We start from the raw sequence: 23259 nt of genomic DNA, 5'->3' as shown, positions 1-23259 counted from the left end.
ACACCCAAAAATTGAGATGGTCCTCACTGCAGAACACGAGATCCAGGGGATCTAGATCCAACTCCTCCCACTGTACATATCCCTAAACCTACCCGTCTCCGCCCCTGGATCTAAACTTACCCATCTCCACCCCCTGGATCTAGATCCAACTCCTCCCACTTTACATATCCCTAAACCTACCCATCTCCACCCCCTGGATCTAGACCCAACTCCTCCCACTTTACGTATCCCTAAACCTACCCGACTCCGCCCCCTGGATCTCGAGTGTTCTGCAGTGAGGGGCTACTGGAAAAATTCACATTTTCGACACCTACTGGTGTAACGATGTAACATTCAGATCCTGATGAATCGTTTTAGCGAATGGATTAAAAAAGATTCGAGTCACACTGGCCATGAATCCCCCCACTAATCTGATTTAAAGCCGTTGTTTGACCTCCCTGTCACTAGATGGCGGGCGCGTCGTTCTCCAGCACCAGCAGCGGCATAAAGCTTCTTCCGCCCCTGTTGTTCCAGTCTCCGCGAAAATGGCCGCGATCGGACGTTTATCCCAGAAGCTCCTTAAGTCCGCCGCGCTGACCCAAAGCCGTCAGCTTTCGGCTGCAGCAGCTCACGGTGAACAAGCAGGTCAGTAACAACTCTAAATAGCTTAAAACAGACGCTCTAATAAAAAAGATCAACCGTTATGAATAGCCGTAACTCTACCTTTTGACCTTGCGGATGTGACGCGAATGGCTGTTTAATGTTGTGCTGTCGTTGACATAGATGGTAGAGTAGCGTTTAGTTTAGACTTCTGTATAGTGAGTTAACGAAAACTGAATTAATTACGTCTTAATAACTACATTGTTGAGTGAACTAAACGACTAGCTTGTCATAACCTGTGTTGATGTGACTTCGTTATTATAGAAATGTCTAACACGTGTCAAACAGATTTGTTTAGAATGTCTCATTTCTCATATGTTCATGTAGCCAAGACCTGGAAAATCCTGACGTTTGTGGTGGCGCTGCCCGGAGTCGCTGTGTGCATGTTGAACATGTACCTCAGGTCTCAACACCACCATGAGCAGCCGGAGTTTGTTCCCTACAGCCACCTTCGCATCCGCAGCAAGGTGAAAACACTCACTTTTCACAATAAAAAGCACCTTTATAGTGGTTTGGTGGGAGTTTATGCTTTCCATGCCGATTTAAATGAAAGAGAGTGCAAATATTCACTGGAGTCTGGTCATGCACTTTTGAGTCAGTTTTGTTTTTAAATATAATACCCCATCTTAAATTTGGTCAGTTATAATATGATGATATTAACTTCAACACACTGTCGTTGATCTTGTCATTCAATGTCATTCAAGATCAATAGGTCGTGCACATGAGCATATCTCCACGAATATGCATAGGTATTTGTCAGCTAAGCTATGTGTAATATTATTTTAAGCCAATAAGCATGATTTTATTTAAGTACAGTAAATGTGAGTTGCTGGTTTATCCTGACATTGGAGCTCTGTGTATTGTAATTGAGACCTTAGAGGGCCTCCAGGAATGAGGCTGTGACATCACACACCGTGAACACATGCAATGCATATACCAGTACTAAAAATATATCTTGATACTTTTCAGCCTTTGATCTGTATTACTCATAGTGGAGTTTCAATGATTACCATGGTTAGGGATGTGGTAATAAGAAGGTTATAGCAACTTCTGCATGTATAGGCTTATATATTGGCTAAAAGACATTTGTTAAGGATAAAAATGTTATCATGACACGTTACAATGTAATTTTGCTTGCTAGGTAAATAATGATCAGGGGTGTGAATTAACAAATTACAAATACTCACCTTACTGTAAGTAGTTTTTATCATAAATTGTACTTCGAGTAGTATAAAAATTGTGTACTTTTACTTGAGTACAATTACTAACTTTTTAAAGGGTTAGTTCACCCAAAAATGAAAACTCTGTCATTTATTACTCACCCTCTTGTCGTTCCACGCCCGTAAGACCTTCGTTCATCTTCAGAAAGCAAATTAAGATATTTTTGATGAAATCCAAAACAGCTAAATTAATCAACGCTTCCAAGGTCCAGAACGGTACTAAACACATCGTTAAAACAGTCAACGTGACTGCAGTGGTTCCACCTTAATTTTATGAAGCGATGAATACTTTAGTGCAAAAACAAAAATGGAGGATTTTATTCAACAATATCTTCTCTTCTGTGTCATTGTCATACGCTGTTTATGTCCAGCGCTTCCAGGTTCTATGTCAGAACGCCGACTCATTATTGGCCGGCTCCTGCGTCAGGATCACACGCATACGTCATGCTCACGTGTGCAGCTTTGGCCAATAATGAGCCGGCATTCGGACGTAAACACGGAAGCCTTCTCTGTGCTTACTGCGTCACCTGCGTAAGGATATTGACAGGGAAGAGAAGAGATTGTTGAATAGGAAACATGTTAAGGTAGATTTAGAATTTCTGCTTGCTAGATGATCTGTATATCTACAGGGCCTGAAATTTGCTTGTGGGTATTGCATACAGTGTTAATAAATACTGCAAGAGCCCGTTAGTAATGCGGGGAATTCCAACTCCCATTTATTTACTTCAACATAAAGAGACACTCACGTCCCGCAGCAGTCGGCAGCTCGTTGACTCTTGATGAATTTAGTATGAGCATGCGATGCACGATGTGAAAAAGTATGTTGAGTACATTCTAAAATGCTTAATGTAGAAAAAAAAAGCTTAATACCATGGTTTAATGTACTGAAATTGGAGGACTAAATTTAGTATGCACCCATGGCATTTTACTGCATCTGTCAGCACGTGAAACTACGGCTCGTTTATAACCAAATTTTTTTTTTTTTAATCCATTTTATACAATCTGCCTTCATGTAGCGATAGCACTTCTGCAAAAACATTTGTATTTGTATTCTTTGTACTGTTCTGAACGTTTGTTATGTGCAGCAATAGCTCGCTCAGTGTTCATTAAGGCCTTACAACTGATTTTAAATTTTTTTTTTTTTTTTTTTTTTTCATACATGATTTAAAATGGTGATACTGAAAATAACTTTAATTTTTTTTCATCTCTGTAATAGTAGTTCCCTGTTTTAGAAGTAGATGCATTTTATCACTGATAAGTGATGCATTTTAAAAAGTCGACTGTTGGAGGATATAGATATTCTTCATTCTTTCTGACAAACGGCAAAAGAGAATGTGAATCACAGTATGTACAGTGTTTTCTACATTTTTAAAATTGCAGGATACAGTTTATTATTATAGCTGTGATCGTACTTGTCAAAGGTTTAATAGACCTAGCCGAATCGTTGTCATTTAGGAGTAAGATTGCGTGGCAGTTTGAATCGAGATTGTGATCTTTTAACAATTAATCGTACAGCTATATTATATTGGTATTAGTTTTTTTTTTTTTTTTTTCTCATTTTTATAATTTAAATGATAAAATAATCTTGTATAGTCATTGAATGGGAAAAGCTGATCACATACTATTTATACTGAATGAAAAGTTTATCTACATAATATTTTTAATAAAACATTTCTATATATGATGGAGACTTTTGTGAACAAATTTGTGTAATAATTAAGTATAAATTTGATAATTGTGTTATCCAAGCAATGCATTTCACAACTATGCCACTTTTTCTTTTTCTTTTTTTCTTTCTCTTCCACACATTTACATTAGCGTTTCCCATGGGGTGACGGCACCAAGAGTCTCTTCCACAACCCCCATGTCAACCCCCTCCCCGACGGCTACGAGCATCATGAGTGAAGAGTGTTAAGAGCTCTCCTAAAACTCCCCTACATGGACCAGAGGACCCTCTCTATCCCCTCTCTCACATCCCTGGACGTCTGCCCAGGCCTGGACCACTCCTCAGTTTCTTTCAGTTTACATGACGTCTGTCGAGTCTTGTTGATCTTACCTCTGTGCTTTCCACACCTAGTGGAAGTACCTTATGGAAACAGTTACATTTACTCAAGGACCATTGTATCACATTGTCAGCTTAAACTGAAAAAATAAAAATCTATTCATTAAATTATAAACTGTCTGAAGTTTCATTTTTGAAGGAAGCGTTTTCAGATCCTAAAATGTTTTGCATGTATTTAAATGCTGCATGTAGAGTTTAGTAAAAGGTTAAAGAAACATTTTCAAAAACTACTTTAGGGTGTATTTATAGAACATTTGACTTTTAAGATATATAAATAAAATATATAAATGTGTGTATGATGCCTCCCCCCAAAAAACGCAGAAGTGGAGAACAGAAAGTTTGTCCTTCCAGGCTCGCCGTACTGTCAAGACACTCTCACATGACTACTCTTGTGACACACATTCCTTTTTAAAAAACGAAATATAATAGCTTTATGAAACGTGAGGTGATTTACTGATATTTAGTTAATCGTGAGATTAACAGTATTTTCTAAGCGAAAATGAGTAAATAAAGGAGTAATTCAGTAACGCAGCTGAAGTTTTATGACATGAGTGAAGTTTATCTGCTCTTCATTCAACCCACCGACGGTGAGTCAAAGTAGTATTTTTTGCTTGGACAATTGTGGACCTATTTGTCGTCTTATCTGCGTGTTCAATCAGTACATGCAAACGTACATTGTCTGTCTTATGATATAAACGACTACTAAATGCTGCACTTCAACTTCTTAGCAACTTTTAAAATACTTTTTCCCCATTAAAACGGATCAGCTGCATGAACACCACTAGTGCAAAACCTGATGGTCATTATCCAGCATGATTTGAGAATGATCCAAATAATTTAATTAAAAATACAAAGTTTCTACATTTATATTTGTTACTCTTGACACGAGCGCAGCAATAAATGCTTTATTTCACTGTATTTACAGCTAGTATTAAAGACGTGCATGTCTGACTGTATTGTTTACGTTGTCATACTCGTTGAAGTTAAAAATCAGAAGTTTAAAGTGAAAACTATACCTAATTAAACAGCTTGTTTTAATGTTAGGAGTATCAAGCATAATGTTTGTAATTAAGTTACAGAACAAGCATTTAGTAGTAGTTCTCGAGTAGTATAAATCCTCCAACTGAATACATAGTAGTATAGTTTACACTCTTGTGCGCCTTTCAAAGAAATCAAGTACACGTGACCTTTTGTGCAAAGCAGTTACAGTAACATGGATAGTATCAAAAATATTTTAATATTGACCTAGACATGCATTTTAACATGAGATGCACCGATAAGATATTTCTCCACTGATACCGATAGCCGATTCAGAGTGATATCTGCCGATAATGATACCAGTTTGGGGGTTCTGCCTTTTATACCTTCTTTTAAATGAATGATAATTTAAATTATAAGTAATCATTATATGTTTAATTATATTTTGAAAGAAATGCAAATAAAAACTTTATTCTCTTCATTTCATCAACTTGTTTGAGTAACCGGTATCAGTTATAAACATAAACACATTACTCAAATTAATATAAACACACATTAACTAAATTCTGAAGATTAAATTAATATTTCTTAACTTTCTGAATGTTATTAATTCATATAATTACTATTAATATTAAACATCAAACTGGTTTCTTTGCATTTTCTTTACAAAAAGGATGTGTTAACACATTTTTTGTAGTATTTTTTGTGACACGTTTTGTCATTTTGTGTACATAATTGACACAAATTGTGTAAATATAAAACATTAGTGTGTAGAAAATGAGCAGGAATAACACATGGTTGAGTTAAAAGTAACACAAAATGTGTTGTTCTTAACTAGACACACAAGTGTGTAAATATATAACACAGGTTGTGTTGTTTTTAACACATCTGTTTTAAGAGTGGCACAAAGCACAAATTTAGTGCATTTTTCTGCCCTCTTTTGATTGACAGGATATATCAGCCCTGACTATCGGCTGTTTTTAAACTATCGGCTGATAGCCAATAGTGTGAAAATGTGCTTTTGTCTGCCAATACCGAATATTGGCAGATATATCGGTGCATCAATGTGTTTAATGTATTATAATGATTATATCCTACATTTTTATTACCAAATTTAAATGAAAAATATCCCAGAAATTTAATGTGGTCTTCGACAAATCGAAGTACATGCAGTGCTTACGTTTTTCCATGCATATTACTTTCCCTACAGATTCTCCCTTACAAACATAGTTAATCATAGTTTAATGCACCAAAGTTAACCAGATTGCTGCTCTCTCAACAGATCACCAATGGCTGAGACAGCTGCTTTGACTGATTCCAGACGGTAAGAATAATATTCAGTTTATTAGCAGTGTTGGGGGTAGTGCATTAAGTCAAAAAAGTAATCTGATTAATTAATGCATATTGCATTATGTAATCAGATTACGTTTTGATGAAACACATTTCTTTATAAATTTACAAATTAATATTTGAGTTACTTTATTTTAAAAAGTAACGCACATTTCGTTTCAGTTTAATCTTTTTTCTTAAGCATTTTTTAAAACTACTTAATTAAAATTCTCTCTCTTCTCCATAATGTAGTCACTTTTAGACATGCATGCTCATTTGTGTGCGGGAACAGAAAAAGTAAAAAAATAACAAAACATTACTTTCAGCTTTCAAAAAGAAAGTTATACAGTTGGCAGTATAACCTTTAATGTTAATATAACCTTTTATAACCTGTGATCTTTTGTACGGCATACATATAGCTCTAGGGGTCAGGAAATATTCTAAGTGATCAGAATATAATAACATTGTATAAGTGTTTTTAAAAGAAAATGAAGGTGTTATATTGGCTATATTGTTGAATGCATTATTGTGTTAAACACACAAAATACCTGCAAAAGAGTTAGTCTTAGCCAGGTGAGAAAAAGTAACACCAAAATAATGTGTAACATTACTTTCCATAAAAAGTAACTAAGTAATGTAATTAGTTACTTTTTTTTTTTTAGTGAGTAACACAATATTGTAACACATTACTTTTAAAAGTAACCTTTCCCAACATTGTTTATAAGTGTGTACATTTTTTTTCTTTTAACAAAGTGATATTTTGTGTTCCGTATATACAGTAGTCAACATTTGATGTGGATCAAAAAAGTTCATCAAAGTTGTCCTAAGAAGAAGGTTTTAGGACAACTTTGATGAAAGGTTTTGATCCATTTCAAATGTTGACTACTGTGAGCACAGCTTCTTAAACTTTCTTTAGAAATGCATTTCTTACAATGTGAAGTCATGGAGAACAGAAAGTATATTGTCCAGTTTATTATGCATGCTTGGAGATATTATCATCCTTTACATTAATGGAAACAGTTCAGCACAATTTCTTCAAGTTTTATCAGTAATACTGGAATGTAAGAAGTTTGATTTAAAGGCTAACTTTACCATGCATGTTTGGTTATATTTCCAGATGTTTCTTCCTATATGATAGTTCAAAGGTGCAAGAGGAGGGTGACCCAACTAGAGATGGGATATACTACTTCTATCCTGAGGATGTAAGACATAACATACAGGCAGTGCTGGGTAGATTACTTATAAATTGTAATCGATTATTGATTCCAAAATACATGACAAAAGTTGTAGTTAGTAACGTAATCCATTACATTACACATTTAAGGTATTGACTATTTTTTACTTTTAGATTAGTTTTGACCTAACTCGTTTATCACATTGATTTCAATAGGATAATCTTGTACCATATTGATATAAAAATACAAAGAGAAAGAAAATATATTCTATTTTTTTATCAACAACATGAAGTGCATTAAATATTACATTATGTCAGGGTTTCTTAGACTGAGTTCATGATAGAACTGTATGGGGTTTTTGAGTTTAATGAGAAATAAAACACTTAAAAATATATTTTATTTGTTTACCTGCATATTATGTGACCATTCACCGACATCAGAAAACCATGAACTTCATTTTATTATTATTATTTATTATTATTAATATTGTTATTGGCTTAATTTTATTATTGACCTAACTTATTAACTTAAAAGCGCATGGGGTTACTGCCATTGTGAGAATAACATGTAATCATGTAATCAATAAAAAAGTAACTAATAGAAAAGTTACGAGTATTTTAATATGTAATATAATCTAATTACAAATACTTAATTTTTGGCTGTTTTAGAAGACAACCTCCATAATACTTTCTGCAAAAGCGAGGCATTGATTGCATGACAGTATGTGTGCTGTTCCAGACACCTATAGATGAACAAGAGCTGCTTTGTGGACAGCTGGCCGGTGTGTGTCGTTGTGTGTCTGAACTGTCCTCATCTCCCGTACGTCTGCTCCGCCTGCGCAAAAGCAAGTATGCAGTCCGCATGAAGGATAACTTTATTTGGGTAAGAGAATATTTTATATTTGCGTAATGACATGGGCTCTTTTACAAAACCTAATGCTTTGGTGCTTACTTTATCCTAACTGAACTTGGTTTCATTGACTTTTGTGTGCTTTTTTTTTTTTGTTAATTTTACAACTCTTTTGAATGGGATCTTTTTTTGGTTTCCAGGCATTAAGCTGTGTGGTAGACATTCCTGATGTGAGTGTATGTGACTTACTAGATCAGCTGATTGCCCTCTTCTGTTTCTACAATGGACCAGTGCGTCAGAGCTACCAGGTGCAACATCGCAGTCTACAGTATTCAGTTCACTGATTATGATTTAAAGAGGACATGTGATGCTATTTTAAAAGGTCATTATTTTGTTATTTGGTGTACTTGAAAAAGTTAAAATGCTTTAATATTCAAAAAACACATTATTTTTCACATACTGTACATTATTGCAGCACCTCTATTCCCAGTCTGTCTGAAACGCTCGGTTCCAGTTTCTACAAAGCCGCTTCTCCTGAAAAGCCCAGAGTGCTCTGATTAGCCAGCTGACTCAGTGCTTTGTGATTGGCCAAACACCTCAAGTGTGTATTGGAACATAACGCCAAAATAAATACAAACTGTATCAATTTGGGCCCAAGTCAGATTCTGAATGTTATCAATTAGATAGATTGGAACCAACTTTGCCTTTGCAAGCATGACTTGAGCGGAACGTTTTGCAGCGTTAAACACACAGTGTCTCCAAAACATGGCCACAACACTACAACTGAAGCCTCGCCTTCTGTTTTCGCGTATGCCTTTGGGCGGGCATTATGCTAATATGTCAAATTGTGATGTAGATATTTGCTGAAATAATTTCTGGACTTTAATAATGGCGTTTTAGGCAGATCTGAAAGATAAAATAAATCCCTTCGTGGGAGACTATGAGCTTTGTAACAGATCTTATACATGCACACACAGATATAATACACACTAAAGGAAAATCATTAAAAAGCATCATATGGCCTCTTTAACATTAATATATTTATTTAACATATACCTTGGGGTCATTAATGCTTTAAATCAGCAAGGATGCATTAAATTGATCAAATGTGACAGTAAAGATTTTTATTCCAAATAAATGCTGTTCTTTTGAACTTTCTATTCATCAAACAATCTTGGAAAAAAAGAAATTATGGCTTCCATATTAAGCAGCACAACTGTTTTCAACATTGTAATAATGTTTCTTGAGCAACAAATCATTTTTTTTTGTCATAAATTAATACATATTGAAACATATTTCCATATATGTTGTGTTTTGTCTGACTTCACCACAGTTGTACAGTCAGGAGGAGTTGGCTCTACGATGGGCAAGATATCTCAGTCACCTGCAGGGCGGCTCCACTGAGCTGCACAGCATCTTCAGCTGCCTGAGGACGATTGACTCCACACACGTAAGAATGAGTGGAAGATGTTACCTGATCTTCTCATTATGTTAACAGTGTGCCACAAAACATTTAAAGTTCAAAATGATTCATTCAGTCAGTATTGCAGCAGAAAGTGAAGCATAAAGCACTCTGAGCTCAGTGATGTACTTCTGTTTTCAAATAAAACAGCTCACTAGTTTGCAGTTATGTATGTTTTTAATTTGCTGTAGTCACCTAGTTTACTGAATCCCACTTTAAATGAATGTTCGCAAAAAGATTTAAAAATCTAAACATTTTAAGAGATAGGAGAAGAGTTATTTTGATCATTGCTATGTACTGAATTTCCTCAATGAAACATGAAGTTTTAATCCAACTCAAGCAGATCTGAGAAAGCAGTGGCTGGTAAACATACAAGATTTTTTCACCACAGGGTATCAGTGCTCTAAACTAGTAACTGTGTTGCTGTAGTGTGTGAGAGAACTGATGAATAAGATCATAGCGAACCTTTATTCATTTGTATTGTTTTAATCACTATTCTGTCATTTTTCATTGTCAATTATTTGACTTTAGATCAATACATTTTATTAATAAACAGGTCTACAGCTTGCAGATATGCAGGTTTTTTTTAAATTAGACATTTCTTTATTTTTCTATATGCCTATAGCCAAAGTCTCTTTCAAGGAAAGTCTGTTCAGTCGGCAGCCATATTTGCAACGTCTCTGGGCAGCTATTTCGGGCATCCAAGACCAAGTCCTATCTATTTGAATGGGGGAATCCTGAAATCTCAAAAACTGCTTGGCGAACTCACAATTAAATAACACATTTCAAATCTGACATGAACTGTCCCATAAATGTTGTTTCTTATGCTCAGATAGCGTTTAAAAAGCTTATTTTCAGGCTAGATGAGCCAATGCGCATGTGCAGTCCTAAGTGCGAGTCTCAGGTTTCTATGGGAACCGGAGCTTCTAACGGCAGCTGCAGTGATGCAACGACTTTATCAGTCAGCAATTGGCTCTTTTACTTAGAAGGCGGGACGTACTTCGCCATATTGCTCGTTGCAGTTTCTCCTGTCCGTAGTGAATAAAAATGTAGAAATGTTTACAGTAACAATTCATGTTCAAAATTTGAAATAATTCATGTTAGTGCAGTGAACATGATTCAGTGTTTTAATCAAGTGACAGCAATAAAAAGTAGTAATAATCTGCGTTCATCTGAGAAACTGTTACCAGAAATGCATGAGCCGTAAGACGTAGAATGTGGAAATAGTTGTGAAGTAGTCTATTGCTTTTTCTGGAAACCAATCCTGTCATTTGTGAAGCACCTAGCTTTCATTTCTGTACATTGTGAACATTTTTTATCGGTCACTAACTGGTTTTAACTGGTCACTTCTCCTAACTTCTGCATCAGATTGATCCTCTGCTGTTGCTGAAGGCTGCCCTCATTCTACAGGCATGTCAGCGATGTCCTCTGGTGCTGGCAGGTTGTATCCTCTATAGGGGCAGGTGAGATTTCACTGCAGAAGATTTTTTTTTTTACTATAATCCATGTTTATAAAAAACATCGATCTTTGCATCTGTAAGTGGCTAAAGCAATTTAGGGTGCGTTCACACTAGTTTGGTTCTTTTGGTCTGAAACAAAAAAGAAAATGATACATTTGGTCCTGGTTCACTTAGCATTCGCACTGTCATTTTTAACACCAAACCTAAATATACAAAACAAAATCCAGCTTTTATGATGTATAATATATATATATATATATTAGAGACAGAACTAACCGAACATAAAAAACAGTGCTGTGAGCTGGAATAAACAAATAAAAAAACTACAATAGAACAAACATAAATACATAAATTGTATAAAGAAATCAAAATGTAGCCTATAAAAACAATCCATAGTCTTAAAGGGTTAGTTCACCCAAAAATGAAAATTCTGTCATTTATTACTCGCCCTCATGCCGTTCCACACCCGTAAGACCTTCGTTAATCTTCGGAACGCAAATTGAGATATTTTTGTTGAAATCCAATGGCTCAGTGAGGCCTACATAGGGATCAATGACATTTCCTCTCTCAAGATCCATAAAGTTACTAAAAACATATTTAAATCAGTTCATGTGAGTACAGTGGTTCAATATTAATATTATTAAGCGACGAGAATATTTTTGGTGCGCCAAAAAAAACAAAATAACGACTTATATAGTGATGGCCGATTTCAAAACACTTCGGAGCGTTATAAATCAGCGTGTCGAATCAGCGGTTCGGAGCGCCAAAGTCACGTGATTTCAGCAGTTTGGCGGTTTGACACGCGATCCGAATAATGATTCGATATGCTGATTCATAACGCTCCGAAGCTTCCTGAAGCAGTGTTTTGAAATCAGCCATCACTAAATAAGTCGTTATTTTGTTTTTTTGGCGCACCAAAAATATTCTCGTCGCTTTATAATATTAATATTGAACCACTGTACTCACATGAACTGATTTAAATATGTTTTAGTACATTAATGGATCTTGAGAGAGGAAATGTCATTGCTGGCTATGGAGGCCTCACTGAGCCATCGGATTTCAACAAAAATATCTTAATTTGTGCTCCGAAGATTAACAAAGGTCTTAAGGGTGTGGAATGGCATGAGGGTGAGTAATAAATGACATTATTTTCATTTTTGGGTGAACTAACCCTTTAACTGTGTAAATTAAATATACATTTATTCTTATTAAAGTAAAAAAAAAAAAAAAAAAAAAAAAGTGATTCAGTCAAGAGCAGTGAGAGATTTTCTCTCTTTTGTTGTTTAACATAAATGACACAGATGGCAGCAGGAAGGCCTGATGTCACTTTAAGACCAAATGCACGGATCTAATATACTGTTACACATGCGTTTTCTTTCTCAACTGTTTATGTTCACTTAAGACAAAAATGACTGTTTACAAGGATACTTGGCATTTTGACACAAGTATGTGTATTTAACTATTCAAGCCCAATTAGGTGGCAAAAAGAACTCAGTTCAGTACTCACACGCTCTATGAGCTCAAATACAGTCTCTCAGACAGCGCATGCATATAGCGAAACGAGTTCTCCTTAGCTGCTTATTGCGCTTCAATGGTTTAAAATCATTTTTTAAAAATGAGCATGCAGTTTCTGTGTTGTACAGGGTGGTGAGTACTCAGATGCCTCCCGCGCTGACAGTGAAGGTGATGGTGTACGAGACACAAACTTTCAGCCAGGTAGAATCAAGTTCATAGTGATTCCTGATATTGAACATAATATGCACAATCTTATACCGTTGTGTTTCTCCTTATATCTCAATAAAGGATTACCGGGTGACGGACAATGGCCTGAGTTCTTTTGTGGGCTCACCGCCCTCCTTCACAGTCACCACACAGGTGTTCCTGACACCCACTGAACTGCACATGCTCCGATGCCCCCCAGTGGATAGAGCATGCAGGTACAACTCCAAAAAGTATTCATAACTATATTTTTACATTTTCTGGAAAATTATTGTGAAATTATTGTGGGCTTGTGGCAAAATGCCACCAAAATGAACAAAAATGTTCTCCAAATTCAAGATAAAATGCTTACACAATGAAGCTAAATCTATTACAGCTGCCGCAATTAAAGTGAAAATTAATAAAAAGTCTTGATTTCGGCACTACATTTAGATTTCCTCACGTTGCTTTAGATTTTGTTTTCCATGTCATTTTGCAGCGTTGAGCATTACAACCAATCATACACATTTCTGTTGAGGTTATGAATGCAACTGCCAATCAGAGGCGTTCAGATTAGTGACCATTGAAAACGGCAGAATTTTGTTTAGTACACACTCTCACTGGCGCTGATTTCTGAATCTGCACTCTTGCAGATTCTCATCATAAAAAATAAAGTGCAGATACAATGTAAATGTAGACACAGCCTCAGTGATTATTATGGGAGTTTTTGCGAGAGTTTAAAATGTTTTTGAAAGAAAGGCTGCATTTATTTGACCAAAATACAGTAAAAACAGTAATATTGTGAAAATATTATTACAATTTAAACTATTTTACTATCTGAATATATTTTAAAATGTAATTTATTCCTGTGATAACGAAGCTGAATTTTCAGCATCATTACTCCAGTCTTCAGTGTCACATGATCTTTCAGAAATCATTCTAATATGCTGATTTGGTGTTTAAATAACATTTCGTATTATCAGTATTAAAAACAGTTGTGCTGCTTAATTTTTTTTTGTGGAAACCATGATACATTTTTTCCAGGATTCTTGGTGAATAGAATTTTTTAAATAGAAATCTTTTATAACATTATAAATGTATTTACTGTCACTTTTGATCAATTTAATGCATCCTTGCTGAATAAAAGTAATAATTTCTTTAAAAAAAACTGACACCAAACTTTTAAACAGTTGTGTAATTACATATTGATTGGTATTTATATGTACTCTCATTCTTAGGTCTCACTGCAGTCAACCTCCCTGCCAACCCCACAAGTCCCGCCTCTTGTCTCGCACTTTATCCGACACCCCAACCACAGATACTGACTCCTTAAGCTTAGACTTAACACAATGTCCCCCAACATCCTATCAGACGATGCCGTCTTCTCCGCGTTCTTCCCTCTCCGATGAACCATGTTTCAGCTCCTCTCCCTCGCGGGTTAACACTCCCCTTCACTCCAATCTCTTGAACCAATCAGAGTATTTCACTCCTGAGACACATGAACACAGCGTATCTAATGGATCTAACTTGTGCTTAGTAAAAGAACAAATTTTGACTGGAAGTCTGACAGGCCTAAACACAAAGCAGGACATAGATGCAAACTCTGGGTCAGAAACCAGAAGTGAAGGTTTAAATTCAGATCAAGACATTCAGAGTGAAGAAATAAAAGCCCTCACTAATGGGCATCAGCAGTCAAACTGTCTTGAGAAACACTTGGACGCCTCTGACCATGACAACCACATTCAAAGTGAAGAAGATAAACTGGACACTAACAATTATGTGACCAATAAAAACAGCAAATTCCAAGGAGAAACAGAGGCAAAGACAAGAACAAAGAGCAGGCAAGTTGAAGGAAGATTCAAGGAGAAATTTGAACCCAGAAACGCACCACCACCACGTGAGACCTTAGTAGACACCCCTCTAGTGCCCTCAGTATTATACCAGCATAGAGTCAAAGGGCTGGTCCTGGCCCTGCTGGTGGAGCCTGAGTTCAACACAGACCCTATGGCCAGAGAAGAAGTGGTGAGAAGCATGTGTGTGTGTCTGCTTGAAATACTTCATACATATTAAATTAACAAATTATGCTGAATGTAAACCTCCAACATTATATCCAGACAGAAATAAATACTTATATATAGCTGTGTTTTCTGTAATAAAAGTGTTCTCTACTGTTATTGCAGCATCACAGCAGCTTGGCATCACTGAATGGGCTTGAGGCTCATCTGAGGAACACCTCACCAGGAACCCCCGGCCCACCGGGGCCCTACACTTTTGCCCACTATGACTGTATTCAAAGCACACTCACTAGTAAGTCCTATCTCATATTTACATATAAACATCCACACAAAACAGTTTCCTAAAGGAAATGATTATGCCAAATTTATTAAGGATCTTCGTCAAATCAGTCTAAATGGTGACAGACACAAATTTCCTGAAATAGTTAGTGACTTTTTTTTTTGTTCTGTAGCTAATGTATGTGGGCGCTCCGCTGGACCCCAGGATCGTGCCTTTGTGAGGGCCTCTGCACTGCTCCATTCACATTTCTCACAGTTAGACACACTACAGGAGGCCATTGTCAGGTTAGAGAGTGTGTTTGAATGCCAATCTGTTCATTTCCATCAATGTGTTTTGACAATGTTTCACACACATTTTCTCATTGATTAATTATCTGTGTGTAATTCAGAAGTTCAAACATGGGTGTTCAAAATAGTTTGAAGCACATTTCATCTATGTAAACACAGTGTTTGTGTGCTGAATTACAGGAACGCTGGCGCAGCAGTGTATGGAACCCGTAGCCCAGCCCAGGAGACGTATTTTCTCCAGCAGGGAACACCTGTCAGAAACTCTGGAAGTCCTGATCCTCAGGATAGTGCCTTCTTACTACCCAGAAAAGCCCGTCAGCGGCTCCTTAAACATGGAGTTAACTTGCTTTAACTTTTTTTTGAATAAACTTTTTTTTTTTTACTCCTCTTAGATATCTTTTATTTCATAGATATCCACCATATTTATACTATATATGTCTCTCTTATACTGCTCAGAATGTAATTAATGCTTTTTATATAATAGGCTCTATGTTCATTTTGTAATAAATAGTAGAGGCTGAAAGTGTACAAATACACTGTCATCCCAGTAGTACTCCACATTTGCGACTAAAATATAGAGGAAGTATCTCCCTCCTGAGAGACTGGTTCTGCCCTTTGCTATTTAGAGAACTGTTTAAAATGTGGCTGAGACCATTCAGTGTTACAGTTAAAGGCAGATGTGTATAGTTGTTGAAACTTTCACCTTTTTAAATGGAAATGAATTATGCTTGAGTGTTAATAAATGTCCTTTAGTACACTTGTTTGAGATTGTCGGGATGGTTAAGATATACTACTACAGAAATATATTTATACTACTGTTCAAACGTTAGAGGTCAGTAAGACTTTTTTTATTCATATTAACCAAGGACACATTAAATGAATCAATAGTGACAGACAGTAAAGACAATGTTACAAAAGCTTTCTATTTCAAATAAATGCTGTTCATTTTTTCTATTCATAAAATAATCTTGGGGGAATTATATATATATATATATATATATGGGTCATTGACAAATAAGGTTTTTAAAAGTGTAAAAAACATAATGGAGATATAATTAATTTTGAAGTTTTATTAAATGTTAACAATGAGATTGTGTTTTTTATAATCAATTAGCACTGCTTTTGTAATTTTTTTTTACAAGATGGGCAAGATTTTTCACCAAAAAGTAATTTGGTTTAACCAAAATTCCAGTTTTACTGAATGACACTTTTGGTTATACCTAATGATGACATTTTCAAACAATGCTAACAGGCTGATATCTAGCTAGCTAGCAAAAGGACAATCAAATGTTATATTTAGTACAAGTTTTTTAAATATTACAACATTTTCCATGTTTTATAGCGGTTGTACCGAATGGCCTGATGTTTCAGCAAGTGAAAACATGAATTTTTCAAATAGTTAAGAGAGAGTTGGTTACTTTGCATCACGACTATGTGGTCCTTTGCAGATGTCTGAATGATGTCACATCCTGTCACATGATATTGATTGCATGACTTGATCCAAAATGGTCCCTTTATATTGGTTACTCCGCATGACATCAATGAAGTTCATTTCTTTCTCATAACAAAGCAACGACTTCTACACATAATTTAATACCATTTTACACTGTGTTGATATATGATGTTAAAAAAATCATGCCGGAATAAAAAAATATATACATTTATTACATTTTAAGATATTTTAATTACAAATGAAGTGGCTGAATTGGCCTTTGGATGGTTAAACCGAATGACCTTTTGACACTTCAAAATCTTTATGTTGCAAAATATAATTAAAACTTTTTGGATTCAATACAAAAAGATCTAGTTTTACTACCTTACATACTTTGGATGTCATATTTGTTTTTTATTATTATTAATTTTTATATATATTAAAGTGGCCCTTCAAGTATTTGCACACACATTTCAGGCAAAATATTTCACAAATATTAGTTCATTTCAAGTTATAAAACAATACATATGTTGTTCAAAATAAAGACATTTAGACACTTTTTTGGGGGGTGCCAAATGTTAATGGGTTGTTGTGATGAACTACACCTGTGGAAAACACCTTCTGATAAGACCTGTGTGAACTTGAGAACTGAGTTCATATATATTCAGTAAACGTAACAACATTGAAACTGTACCTGGTTGAAAATAACTTCAAATGTGAAGTTAATTCTGAGAAAAGCAATTTGGTTTGATTGTTTGTTATCTATGCAATTAAATTCATACGTTAGTAGGCTATTAGTATGAATTACAAAGTGTAGCTTAAGTGTCCAAATACTACTTAGGGTCAGAGGAGTATGTGCATCCAGATGAATGGTTTCTATATCGCATGCAGGAGAGCTGCTGATTACCTCTCTGTCGGTTGTGGAGCTATTGTCAGGGTATAGGGCACTTTGGGGAAAGTTTTATGCTTCCCTTGGTCCAAGTTGTTTCTCTTGCAAATGAGCAGCTCGTTGGTGATGGTGCAGATGTTCTGTAATGAGGGTCATTAGGAGTGAGAATAAGAATGGACTGAACTGGCAGGGCTCTAGGCGCCTCATTATGCAGACGATGGGGGTGCGAATGGCTGCTTAAGGGTCCCAAACAAAACCAGGGGGAGGAGAGTAAGAAGAAGCCAGAATTCAAATTCCACAGAAGAAACCGGGCTTATTGTCAGAGCCGCGGGATTTACCCTCTTAGTCGTATCGTGGAGAGCACGAGACAAGCATCTCCGGAGCGCGCAATACTATATGTGGATACTTGCGATGGCCACAGTTACGCGCACACGGGTTTCACTGCTGGTCCTCGCTTTCATGGCTATTACTATAGGAGTACAGTGCCGATCGCTTCGTTCACAGCTTCGCAAGGTGACGTCGTTTCAAGGAGAGCGTAAAATCCGTATTGGACACGTCCAGAGACGGAGCCGTCGCGAACCGGGCTCCGAGCACGACCAGTGCGCCCTCCTGAGCGCACCGTGGACGGAGAGCACCACTCCGCTTGGTGACTGGGGCCAGATGTACCGTCTGAAGATATTATCCACGATGAGTGATGGTCCACGTCGTGCTGTTTTCCCAGAACAAGCCCTCTTCAGATTCGTTAGACGGGTGTATCGCTGTTGTCAAGTGGGGTACCACTGTGGAAGTGTCAAGGGAATACAAGGCGGAAAAGTTGGGGGTAAGTAGTTCTCTGTGTCGATTTCCTGTTGAAAAACATGGGATGCTGGTGTCCCCAACAGGCTTAAGGCCCCGCTAATACTCACGACGAAGTTGTTATTGTTCTTCGGTTAGATAAATTACTTTATTAGATCGTTCTTCGATTAGATAAAGCTTCACCAGCTACAGTTTTAATTGTGAACAGTAAATTAAAGATAATTAAGTATTAAAGCCTCCAAATGAAAATAAAACAGAAGGTTGTGGGTTTAAATTAAAACAGCGTTATTTTGTCAAAAAAGAGCGCTAAATCTTTCGATGCTGAGACAGAAGTAGCGTTGAGGTAACGAAAACAACAGTAACGTTAACCTTATTTTATTTTGTAGGTCGGTTTTGACAAAAAAGCTTGTAATTATAACTCTTTTTTATATAATATCAAAATATATTTTAAAATATGTTTTTTTTAAATATATATGTATGTATAGTCAAGGGTGCCTTTTGACAATGTTGCAGGCACCTCGAAATAACTGTCAGAAATTCCCTTATAAGGTCACTGATAGACCACCAAACTATACCAGCACCAAACCAGCCTGTTTTTTCAGCAGGGTAATGCATCATTTGTAGATATAATACTCAAAATAATATTTTACAGTAGCTATATTTACTGCGTGACAGCACTGTCCCTAACATCATGTGTGTCTTTCTGACTTGTCAAGACTCCACCATTGAGTTTCTGCTTGGCGAGGATGTGCTGTCAGCACCGTTGGAGAAAGCGGAAGTTCATTTTCACTTTTCAAACCCCCAGCACCTCAACATCCAACCTGTGCTCCCCTCACTGGAGAAACGAGGGTTCCCTACTAGGTGAGGCAGAGGAACTTGATAGATGAAGTGAGAATGTTGTTATTAACACTGTTCTCCAAAGAATTACTCGATTAAATGACTGAGTTTCTGAAAAAAAAAAAAAAAAAAAAAAATTAAACAAAAGTCATCCCTATTTTCTTCTCTCTGCAGGTACAGCGTCTGGTTGAGAGATGGTGTCGTGGAGCTGAGAGTAGACCTGCTTGCCCTCTTCCAGGCTCTTCAGCTGGTGATCGGAGGATCCAGTAGAGGCCCAAGCCTGATGGAGATGCATCGGGTGAGGGGCTTGACCAGACCAGGGGCCGTTGTCCAAAAGCAAAGACCCCCATCCCTTCAAGACACAGTGCCTGTAGTGTGGGGGGAGGTAAATGAGGGCAGGGAGGGTGCGGCCCCCCTGCAGCCCACTTTAGAGCTGGGACTGGCTTTACACTGCAGCTTAGTGGACAATATCGCACAGCCCTGTCAAAATTATGGCGTACATCTAGAACATGCACCCTTCATTGCTCTGACGTACAGATAGCAAGATATATGCAACCATATTGAACAGTGATTTTAGCAAATACATTTCGAAACTGCTGCAACCAAACACTGTCAATCCCTAGCGCTCCCCCTTCACAAGTTCTTTGTGGCCATAAAGTCTCCGTCCATTCAGTCCACTAACACCTGGTGTGAATGTTCCCTGGATGGTTCGCTATTTTTTAAGAATTGCTAATGATTCCCATTGTTCTGTGACAATGGTGCTTCAGCTCTAGAGAGCTTACTGTAATTCAGAGTGGCCTATGTTATATGGAACACTATGCACTTCAGCATGTAAATTGAATTTATTAAATTATGGGTGTTATTTGTGAGATAAATGTAAATAGTGTATAATTACAGTTCTATATATAAAAACTTTTTTTGCGTTGTATCTAAGTGTCCAATAGTTTGTTTCTCTCTGTTCCTGTTGCCAGTGTGTTGTTTTGTCTCAATTATTTGAGTCATTTTGTCTCAACAAGGTGTTAAAAAGGATTGGATTTAAAAAAATTTAAATACGAAAGGTCTCTCACTCACATACTGAACATAAGAATTTGGTCATTTGCAGGTTTGAATGAGAAAAACATGTTTCAGATTGTAATTTTGATTAGTATGTTGAGCATTCAATGCTATTTAACAACACACAAATACACTACTATTCAAAAGTTTGAGGTCAGTAAGATTCTTTAATCGAAAGTTTTATTCAGCAGGGACATTATTTTAATCAAAAGTGACAGTAAAGACATTTATAATGTTACAAAAGATTTTAAATAATGGTATTCTTTGGAACTTTATTAATTAAAGCATCCTGAAAATAAATGTTTCACAGTTTCCACAGAAATATCAAGCAGCACAACTGTATTCAACATTAATAATAAGAAATGTTTCTTTAGCAGCAAATCAGCATATTAGAATGATTTCTGAAGGATCATGTGACACTGAAGACTGTGGAGTAATGATGCTGAAAATTCAGCTCTGCCATCACAGGAATAAACTACATTAAAATATATAGAAAATGGTAATAATATTTCACAATATTACTGTTTTTATTGTATTTTTAATCAAATAGATGAAGCCTTGGTGAGCAAAAGAGACTTTTATTAACATTAAAACATCCCCAAACAGTAATATATGTTATAGTTTATTGCAGGGAATATCTTAGCTTTAATTATGCAAGTTAATGACTTAAGTTGATTTTTTGCAGGTGTACTGTACTTTTACAGATTACACTACTATACTAAAGGGCTTTTTTAAGCACATTTTTATTGGAGTCTGTCATATTTGCACTACCATAGTCCCGGAAACATTGACAGTATCTCTGTGAGTTTACTGCAGTTATTGTAAAATGATCATATGGTAATATTTTAAAGGGTTAGTTCACCCAAAAATGAAAATAATGTCATTAATTACTCACCCTCATGCCGTTCCACACCCGTAAGACCTTTGTTCATCTTTGGAACGCAAATTAAGATATTTTTGTTGAAATCCGATGGCTCAGTGAGGCCTGCATAGGCAGCAATGACATTTCCTCTTTCAAGATCCATTAATGTACTAAAAACATATTTAAATCAGTTCATGTGAGTACAGTGGTTCAATATTAATATTATAAAGTGACAAGAATATTTTTGGTGCGCCAAAAAAACAAAATAATGACTTATGTAGTGATGGCCGATTTCAAAACACTGCTTTATGAAGCTTCGGAGCGTTATGAATCTTTTGTGTAGAATCATGATTCGGATCGCGTCAAACCACCAAACTGCTGAAATCCTGTGACTTTGGCGCTCTGAACCGCTGATTCGACACAAAGGATTCATTACGCTTCGAAGCTTCATGAAGCAGTGTTTTGAAATCGGCCATCACTACATAAGTCGTTATTTAGTTTTTTTGGCGCACCAAAAATAATCTTGTCGCTTTATAATATTAATATTGAACCACTGTACTCACATGAACTGATTTAAATATGTTTTTAGTGAAAATGCAAACACGACCCAAATGTTTTCTGCTACATTTGTGTAGCAGTATGTTTTACTACATCCCAACAGCGACAGAAAATTACAGATTTTTACAGATGTTTGGAACCCCCAGATACAGCTCTTTGACATTAATTGGAGTATTTGAACATATTTTTCCACACATTTGCACATTGTAAGTGAAATGATACATTTTGAAGGATACTTTTGACATTTGACTGCTTTTGTTATCTTGATAAGTGCATTAAGAAGATTTTTGGTACAAAATGTCTGATCCCTTTGCTGCTAAGTCTAATTTCATTTTCTGTATACAAATTCACACTTTTTCCATATTTTGACAAAATTACAACTTGTTGCTCAAAGCCTGTGGCATTTTGTGATTTTATTCATTTAGAGGCCATTTACATGACAGTTTTCAAATAAAAACAGAAAAATTTGAACTTTTGAAAATGGGTTTCAAAGTGCAAGTTTTTGAAAATGATTCTGTTATCGTCTCCATGTAAACTACAAAAACACGAATTTGTGAAAAACGGTGATGTCATGCACATGCGTATTACGTGTTCAGTCTGTAGTGTTTCTTTACAAAGTGACATCGCCAACTACTGGCCTGGCATTCATAATAGCGTTTTTAGTCGTTTTCGTGTATCCATGTGAACAGGGAACATTTTGACAACGTTGTCGTCTATATACGAAAAATGCTTTTTCATTTTTAGTACATTGTTGTTGTGTAAACATACCTGCACGTAGCTTTTTCAGGTCTTGAAATCAAACTGTACAACATTTTCACAAAATTAATTACAATTAGAATTTAAATTTACAATTAAAATTGTGCTTTAAGCTCCCTATGAGAACCACTGGTATATTTCATTTCAAACTCTTCACTCTAAAACTCTTCTTGCTAAACAAATAGGCCTACACTAACTTCTGATAAACAATTAGTAGTGTTTTTTGCTAGTCATGCAGTCAAATTGCTAGACATGCTGAAAATGACATCACAGCTGAGGGGAAATCATAATTTGTGTAAATAATAAATATTAAAATTGCTTGTTTATTTCACTCTTTGTTAAGATTATCATAATTTAGAAAATGCAAAAATATTTTTATGATAAATGTTTATAGTTTAAAATTGAATGTCTGAGTCTGGAACAAGGGTGAAACAATAAAATCTATTAAATAAAATGTATACTTAAAGGGTTAGTTTCAGCCAAAAATGAAATTCCTGTCATTTATCACTCACCCTCATGTCGTTCCACACCCGTAAGACCTTCGTTCATCTTCGGAACACAAATTAAGATATTTTTGATAAAATCCAAGGGTATCTGAACCAAACATAGGCAGCAATGTCATT

General features: G+C 36.0%; 3 protein-coding genes across 5 annotated transcripts; all 3 read left to right on the top strand.

Moving 5' to 3' along the window:
- The first annotated feature begins 439 nt into the window (after positions 1 to 439).
- Positions 440 to 4036, top strand: LOC127517656 (cytochrome c oxidase subunit 6A2, mitochondrial). The gene is made up of 3 exons (XM_051903612.1): positions 440 to 624; positions 967 to 1106; positions 3678 to 4036. Exons 1-3 carry the CDS (start codon positions 525 to 527, stop codon positions 3762 to 3764), a joined length of 327 nt encoding a protein of 108 aa, XP_051759572.1. The 5' UTR covers positions 440 to 524; the 3' UTR covers positions 3765 to 4036.
- A 228-nt stretch (positions 4037 to 4264) lies between these two features.
- Positions 4265 to 16211, top strand: hps4 (HPS4 biogenesis of lysosomal organelles complex 3 subunit 2). 3 transcript variants are annotated; one of them, XR_007931341.1, is made up of 13 exons: positions 4265 to 4508; positions 6182 to 6223; positions 7346 to 7430; positions 8142 to 8285; positions 8453 to 8560; positions 9586 to 9702; positions 11083 to 11177; positions 12818 to 12890; positions 12978 to 13126; positions 14111 to 14905; positions 15053 to 15179; positions 15340 to 15451; positions 15635 to 15836. XR_007931341.1 is itself a non-coding variant. In XM_051903609.1 (13 exons), exons 2-13 carry the CDS (start codon positions 6189 to 6191, stop codon positions 15804 to 15806), a joined length of 2001 nt encoding a protein of 666 aa, XP_051759569.1. In that variant the 5' UTR covers positions 4267 to 4508; positions 6182 to 6188; the 3' UTR covers positions 15807 to 16211. The 3 variants fall into 3 exon arrangements, 2 of the variants coding, with proteins under 2 accessions (XP_051759569.1, XP_051759570.1); XM_051903609.1 differs by having other exon boundaries at positions 4267 to 4508; positions 14111 to 14894; positions 15635 to 16211; XM_051903610.1 differs by having other exon boundaries at positions 4268 to 4508; positions 12978 to 13111; positions 14111 to 14894; positions 15635 to 16211.
- Positions 16212 to 16421: 210 nt separating this feature from the next.
- On the top strand, positions 16422 to 20335 carry si:ch211-170d8.2 (uncharacterized protein LOC571755 homolog). The gene is made up of 3 exons (XM_051903611.1): positions 16422 to 18595; positions 19287 to 19431; positions 19582 to 20335. The coding sequence occupies exons 1-3, from the start codon at positions 18172 to 18174 to the stop codon at positions 19946 to 19948; spliced, it is 936 nt and encodes a 311-aa protein (XP_051759571.1). The 5' UTR covers positions 16422 to 18171; the 3' UTR covers positions 19949 to 20335.
- The last annotated feature ends 2924 nt before the right edge of the window (positions 20336 to 23259 follow it).

This window comes from Ctenopharyngodon idella, chromosome 8 (genome assembly GCF_019924925.1).
Source record: "Ctenopharyngodon idella isolate HZGC_01 chromosome 8, HZGC01, whole genome shotgun sequence".
In the NCBI taxonomy this organism is placed as follows: Eukaryota; Metazoa; Chordata; class Actinopteri; order Cypriniformes; family Xenocyprididae; genus Ctenopharyngodon; species Ctenopharyngodon idella.
Note: the sequence above shows the minus strand (reverse complement) of the source record. Positions and strands in the feature narration are given on the sequence as shown.